This window comes from Danio rerio, chromosome 7, assembly GCF_049306965.1.
Source record: "Danio rerio strain Tuebingen ecotype United States chromosome 7, GRCz12tu, whole genome shotgun sequence".
Classification (NCBI taxonomy): Eukaryota; Metazoa; Chordata; class Actinopteri; order Cypriniformes; family Danionidae; genus Danio; species Danio rerio.
Window position 1 is genome coordinate 26,541,773 of NC_133182.1, and position 7,858 is coordinate 26,549,630.

The 7,858-nt window shown below is 38.5% G+C and overlaps 1 protein-coding gene and 1 non-coding gene across 2 annotated transcripts; both read right to left on the minus strand.

The window, feature by feature from the left end:
• Positions 1-120: 120 nt before the first annotated feature.
• eif4a1a (eukaryotic translation initiation factor 4A1A) lies at positions 121-7,658 on the minus strand. The gene is given in 11 exon segments (NM_198366.2): positions 121-1,668; positions 1,741-1,820; positions 2,218-2,307; positions 3,164-3,301; positions 3,590-3,733; positions 4,483-4,592; positions 4,718-4,886; positions 5,203-5,342; positions 5,639-5,771; positions 6,201-6,249; positions 7,594-7,658. Coding segments are annotated over 11 exon segments (1,221 nt in total). The 5' UTR covers positions 7,617-7,658; the 3' UTR covers positions 121-1,523.
• LOC137496279 (small nucleolar RNA SNORD10) lies at positions 3,385-3,523 on the minus strand. The gene has a single exon (XR_011016479.1). It is a non-coding gene; the product is annotated as a small nucleolar RNA SNORD10 (small nucleolar RNA).
• Positions 7,659-7,858: the final 200 nt, after the last annotated feature.

Genomic DNA, 7,858 nt, shown 5'->3' on the forward strand with positions numbered 1-7,858 from the left:
ATGGCAAGCTTATTTATTCAGCTTTCAGATGTACACATTTTAAATTCCAAACACTTGTTTTGCGGTCCAGGGTTACAAAGTGAATATAGGATTATAAACATACATAACAGTGCACGACAATAACTAGACAGAATTGTTTTTATTGTATTTATATTTAAAATATTGAATCTCAAATAACTGTACACACCATTCTCTCGTGATCCCTGAGAAACGATCCTTTTACTGAAGACTAGTTTCTCCTATCACACCCACAGAACAAAAAAACAGCAACAAAAAAAAAGGCCTTTGACGTTTGTATTTTACAAGATCCAACAGTTGATTTATTGCAAATGAAGCCCATAATGAACGATTGAGAGGCAGCTTAGCATGTTAAAAATGGGAAATACCTTTATTTCAGACCATTAAAATAAATACTATACAGAGTCCAATGTAGAAAAGATTTAATACATGGCTTCTGTCTCAAAAAGGTTAATAATTATCACATTTGTAATAAATTTGTTTTAAAAAAATAGCACTGACCAATGTAAACCCCCACATCCAAACCCACCCAACAAAGACAGGCATTTTTTGAACAATACGAAGACATAATGATCTCTATATACTCTACTACTGCAGTTTGGTCCTTACATATTTAGACCCCTCCAACAGTTTGGTGAGGTAGGTTACAGGAGCAACACTCCCCAATAGGACTTTGATGCAGAGAAAAAATTCTGAGGCAATACAATGGTGGGTCATTCACCAATCATACAAACCCATTTCTAATGCCTTCAACCACCCGCCCCGCCAGAGTAAAGCCTATTTACAAAAATCAAAGAGCTACAGCCACGCACACAGGACAACACGAGATGTAACAGAAGAATTGGACCGCTGGAGAAAATGACTTGACCACATTTAGTAATTTTACAATCTGGTTTGCTCTCACAAACCAACTTCCTTTCAACCCAAAGCATCTTTCTTTTAGCTGATGCTTCTGTTAAAAGAAAAATGGCAGTGAATGGCAATTTGGAATATGTCCAAGTCCCCCATATTACACATGAATTATTCTGTATTTTACATCCTTTGCCCTGTGTTACAAAAAAGCAAATCCTATGTAAACAGTCACATCTCAAAAAATGGTTAAACCAACACTATCAAGACAAGCAGGGCATGTGTCCAATCCAATATATCAGTCAGTGCATTAACATTTACACCACGCATGCAAAGAAGCCCTGCAACACCTCCTCTTGATCAGTAGATGGCACCACTCAAAAGGGGCAAGATTAAATGAGCCTTATAATATGAATATTCTGAATGTCTGAATAATGGAGTATTCAGTGATGTGACCAACACACTGGATTTATAAAAGGTTCGCACCCTCAGAACTGACAGTACTTGATTTGTGAGGGGTTGCGTGAACAGGGATGTGGGTTGGAATGAGACTAAAGAGGGAAGGGGAGAAAAGGAGACAGGAGAGAAGAAAAAAAACAAACAAACAAAAAAAAAGGGAAAGAAGGGAAAAAAAAAAAGAAAAAAAGTCAGGTGTCTTAGATCAGATCAGCAACGTTCATGGGCATTTCCTCCACAGTGGTGTTGTAGAAGGTCTCGATGTCCCGGAGCGTGCGCTTGTCATCCTCAGTGATCATGTTGATAGCGACACCTTTTCTGCCGAAACGACCACCACGACCAATTCTGTACAAATATAAAACACTGTTAGCACATACACAAAAAAAAAAGGTAAGCAAATAAAAGCCAAGCACTTACCGATGGATATAGTTCTCTCTGTTGGTTGGAAGGTCATAGTTAATGACCAGGGAAACCTGCTGTACATCAATGCCTCTTGCCTGAAGATAAAATATACAAAAATCAGACCTTTGTGATTGCTTGAGGATCTGGCGAGCACATTATAGACAGAACTATACATTTGAGTGATAAATCTTGTTTGGAAAGTCCTTGTGGAAGATGATTTCAAAGCAAATGTATAGATGAAAGTGACCAATGATTTAGATCGAGAACGTAGGTGCACTAATTATTGTATACACCTTTTCTGAAAGATTAAAGCCATTGTGCTTGAAAAGTGTGAATGTCAACTGCTTATATTAGTGTTAAGGGATTTTGAGACCCCGTCACTGTGGGAGCAGTTTCAATAATCTCCCAAAGAACATGATCTCCATCACAGCACTGATTACTGGTGGAAGAGGGATCTTTGGATGTGAAAGCTTAGTGTGTAGATTTGCTTACCAGCAGATCAGTGGTGATAAGCACTCGGCTGGAGCCGGAACGAAACTCTTTCATGATGACATCTCTCTCCTTCTGCTCCATGTCACCATGCTATGAAGTCAAAGAAAGTGGAAAGTCATAAAAAGGAATTTATGAGCAGCATGAAAATGGTCATTAAATGTAAACAGTTGAACGGATGACAGTGAACAGATGGAAGACCATATCAGCTATGTTTTGAAACGGAGGTCTCAGATTACAGCCATCAAGATTAATTTAGAAATCCTATTCATTAAGTCAACCACTAAATACACTGGTCGACAGGGTTTAAAATGTTGAGCTGAACCATTGTAGATAACTCGCATTCTTACCAGTCTAACTCAAAAAGCTTACAGCACTGGTATAATTAAGATGTCAAAAGAACAACAAACAGGATCCCTCTCTGGATCTTTTCCCATCGTCTGCTTGCTTATATTTATATGGTCAACGCTGCAAGCTTACATTGTAACATTGACTGAAAGGATTAAAAAAAAAAAAATAAAGTTCATACACTAACCCATCCATAGATCATAACCTCAGAAAACAGGAAAGTGGCCAAAAGACAGTTTAAACCACTAAAGGAAGAGGTGTCTCACCGAACTATGATCCAAATAAATTAAATACAACACCATCAGTTATAAATGACCCACCCAATAACGTGTAGAGAGTCTATTTCAAGTAAAAAGCCTAATCATGATATGAAAATGTCATCTGCTTAATTAGTTATGAAGAGGGACTGAAGAGCCCAATCATTGTGGAGAGCAGCTTCTTTACTCTACCAAAGAACTTGATACCCATCACAGCACAGAGCGCTGGCAGGTGAGGGAACTTTGGTGTATTCAGGAAGTACATTTTAAAAATGACTGAAGGGGTTTGCTTGAGTGTTTGACCAGGTTTTGAAAATCCTCATTCGAGAAAACCTTTCACTTACCAGAGCAGAAACGGTAAAGTCCCTTGCGTGCATTTTCTCAGTTAGCCAGTCCACCTTCCGGCGAGTGTTGATGAAGATTACAGCCTGAGTGATGGTCAGGGTTTCGTAAAGGTCACACAATGTGTCCAACTTCCACTCCTGTAATACAGAGAAAACTGCTCTGTAAAAGGATACTTTTCTTTTAATTGAATTATATTTAAGATTAACCACTAAGTAGTGCCGTTTTCAGATTTAAAAGTTAAGATCAAGTTCCCAGAGTCCTACAGGCTCAAAATGCACTGTTGAGCAAAACGCTCATCAGACATTGAGCACTGCAGGGAGTCTGGGATCAGTTGACACGCATGGGGATCATCACAAAACAGCCTTATAACTGTCACTAATCACTGCAAACCATAAACATGACAGCTCACATTCCTCTCAACTCACCTCCTTCTCAACATTAATGTAGAACTGCCGGATACCCTCAAGGGTCAGCTCTTCTTTCTTAACTAGGATACGAACGGGATCCCTCATGAACTTTGTAGTCACCTCCAGCACCTCCTGAGGCATGGTGGCAGACAGAAGAATCACCTGTGAAAAAAGGTAAGACCCTCTATTAGGTTCAGGCCTCAAAATAAATTGAGACCATAAAGATTAATAGTTGGACTGATCAAAGCAAAAAGCAGCCATATTCAAACCTTTAATAAGTATGTATGTATTTTTTTTTATTTAGTGCCATGTCAGCAACCAAGGCTATCTTCATGGCAGGAATCTTTCAACAATAAATATACAATTTAAAAATCAACAAACAAAATAAAACAAATTAAGATGTGTGTTAATACATGATAAAAATTCTAAAATCTTTTCTGGTTTCACTTTGTCAAAAATGTCCTTAAAAGAGTTCATTTCATAAAAAGTCTTTCTGGAATCAGTAAAAGCAGGACAGTCCAGTAAAATATGTTTTACAGTAAGAGGAGTTTTGCAGCACAAACACCGAGTAGGGTTTTCACCTTGGAGCAAAAAACCATGTGTTATTCTCGTATGCCCAATACGACATCTGGTAAAAACTACTTGATCAAATCGATTCTTAAAATGTCTTACAATTCTGTGTGAAACTTCAGGTTGGATTTCCTTTATGAAGTAAAAAGTAAAACAAATATTTTTTTTTAAATTTAATGTCAGCTGCTTAAATAGTTATGAACAGGGACTGAAGAGCCCAATCATAGTGGAGAGCAGTTACTTCACTCTACCAAAGAACTTGATACCCATCACAGCACAGAGCGCTGGCAGGTGAGGGAACTTTGGCGTGGATGCACACAAAATAATATAGACTTGTTTACCTGAGTGTCTGTGGCCAACTTCTGAAAAATTTCATAGATTTGGTCCTTGAAACCACGACTTAACATTTCATCTGCCTCATCCAGGGCAAACATCTTTATATATTTAGGAGCTGGAGGAGAGGTGAAAGAAAAAAAAAAACGCAAATTAGCCAATTAAATAGAATTAAAAAAAAAGAACAAAACTCAAATTCTAGAATTAGACTTGAAATCAAGATGAACCAAATCAAGTACTTACAGAGATATCTGCGGTTGAGCATGTCAAACACACGGCCAGGGGTTCCGACCACTATGTGGGGCACATCAGCTTGAAGCTTCTGAACATCATTACGAACATTGGTACCCCCAATGCAGGCATGGCAAGTTGCCCCCATGTAGTCTCCAAGAGCCAAGACCACCTTCTGAATCTGAGGAGAACAGAAGAGAGTTCTGCATCAGCTTGAGAGATCAATCCCATTTAACATTCATTGCATCTGAAACTAGCTGAGCTCATGAGTCAAGTTAAGACAAGTATGTGCCCATAGCATGAAACAGTCTTTTTCTCACTACGTTGAGCCGACTGGGATGAATATGGCCTTCATTTCCTCTGCCCCTAACAGATATAAGCTTTGTGCCACTGGCAGGCACAGCTTTGCCCAGATGATAGGGGACACGTGTATAAAACTGAAACATTTGCAAGACTTTATCTTGTGTCCCTAGTGTTGAATGTGAAATGGTTCGCACCTGTTGGGCCAGCTCTCTGGTAGGTGCCAGAACCATAGCTTGTGTGGCCTTCAGCTCCACATCAATCTGCTGCAGGATGGAGATGGCAAACGTGGCAGTCTTTCCTGTGCCGGACTGAGCCTGTGCAATGACATCATAACCTATAGAGAGAATATTAATTATTATTATTTGGTGTTTCACAGTCGGTTACTCACTAAAGCCTTCAAGGAGTATGCCGAGGCAGTTTGTGCCCATACCATGAAACAGTCTATGCCTCACTGTATTGAGATGACTGGGATGAATATGGGCTTTATTTCCTCTGCCCTTACCAGATATAGGTCAGAGTGTCACTGACAGACACAGCCTTGCCCAGATGATAAGGGCGTGAATAAACAAATATTTTCGTTCAAGTAAATATGCCAAGCAAATATAGATGGATAGTTACATTTCTACATACCCTTGATACAAGGGAGGATTGCCCTTTGCTGAATGGCGGAAGGTTTCTCAAAACCATAAGCATAGATTCCTCTGAGAAGTGCCTCTCGCAGGTTCATATCATCAAAACTATCAACAATCTCCTTCCAGTTGCTCTGTAAAATAAATGTGATTTATAGTTGATTATTATTAACACACGACAACTCATTTTTTGCACCTGAATATAAATAGCTTACAAGTAACTATTTTATTACTTTATTTCAGGGTTGCATAATGTTTTGTTGAGTATTCTATGATTTTTATTGCAAAAAAAAAAAAAAAAGATTTAAGTATATATGGACTTCTGTAGCCTCTATAAATTGTATAACCGCCTCGAAATAACATGAAGCCCTGATTTTACATTTAAATTTGTGGACAGATCAAAGATAAGGAATTCATGACCCACTATGTTTAGTTATATGTAATATCTGTATCTAATTACTACCTTTATTCTATAGTGATTCCTGCTATCCATAGACACAAAGACGTATACAATATTGTGGTTATAAATACTTTAGGTGAAATGGCTCTTAAGAGACACCAACCTCAATGACTCCATCTGGCTCCATCCCCTCCGGGCCATTGTCTCTGGGTCTGCAATAAGAGGTTGTAATTAGTACATTGACAACTCATTTCGCAAAATTAATTTCTCAGTGCCAAAATCTGAACATCTCCAAAGAACACATTAACTGAACTTTACTACTGCATAGAATGTATGTATATATATGTATATATATATATATATATATATATATATATATATAAACCCACCCCCCCCCCAAAAAAATTGCTCAGACTGTGAGGCATAGTCACAGTCAATCTCCATTCACTTTCATTGCGTCATTTCCCACATACTGAAAGTAACGGTGACGGAGACTGTCACTCCACCTAACATTACTTTTTATAAAAATGGGTCCGACAGGTTTGTTTTTCGATGTTCATTATTGTTTAGTTAAACTGAGACAGAACTTAAAGAAACTGATATAGCAACCTCTGAAATCTACGTTACCAAGAGGCAGCCATTTTCGCTCAGCGCCATTACCAACGTGGCTCCACCGAGACACATTCATTCGCATATTCAACATTAATCTATTACTACAACATCCAATCTTATAAAAAACGTCACGAAACAGCATAACCACGCAGATTGATATACCATTTAATTAACACGCATGTTTCTCGATTATGAAGTTACAGTATATCAAGTTACATATTAAACAACGACACCGCTTCGCTTCTTTTTAAATCCATAAAAATACCACCCTTTAAAGTTATAAAATTTTAATCTTAGAAAATAGTTGGTTTGAAATGGTTGAAAACAGGCCTTGACGTTAGGCCTAACGTTATACTCCCAGACCACACTCCATTGTCTCGCCCATGAAAGGCCATGTGCCATACATATCCTCTCGATTGAGGGCTTAAATCTGCCAACAAAGTCGGTTTTAATAATGGATGGCATCCGAAACAATGTTCTCGAGTAGAGTACATAACAATGAATGTTGAAAATGTCCGCAATCGGTTCAAAACGAGGGAAATGAAACGGCCATGTGCCGCATGGACGCGCCGGTCACACGATGTACTGAAGCAGCGCGTGAGACACGTTGCGTCACAAGAACCGGCATTTTAACGGAACATCGAAAATATGGCACCAATTCATCTTAAAACACTTTTTAGTTAACATCAATACGATATCCTAAAACAAAACGACAAAATCGCAGGAAACTGGATTAAAAACACACTTTTCTAAACGATTTTAACGAGGCGGGAACAGGGCGAGCACGAACATGCCAAATCGGCAAATAATGCTAGTTTTTAAACCGCTAATGAACAATCTTTTACTACAATACATCTTAAATCGATAAGAATTCCTAATTGTTTTCCATAAATAATCAATATTTTAACAGATAGAAAAAACATTCGTCGAACACGTTATCTTACCTATCTTCATGTTCAGACGACATTATTACAAAGGACTGTAGACTGGCGGAAACGCGCAAATACTTAAACCGTGACGATGTTCAAAGTCCATTGATTGGACGTCTTGCCGTTCAGTCAGCCTGTAGTCCCGCCCAGTAACAACTCTCATTGGTTAGTTAACGATTGGCACCGCCCTATCATAAGCGCCTATTCATAGACGTCACGAAATGGGGAAAAATCCTAACTGGAACTTAAAACAAATTTCAAAGGAAATGTGATGCTTAGA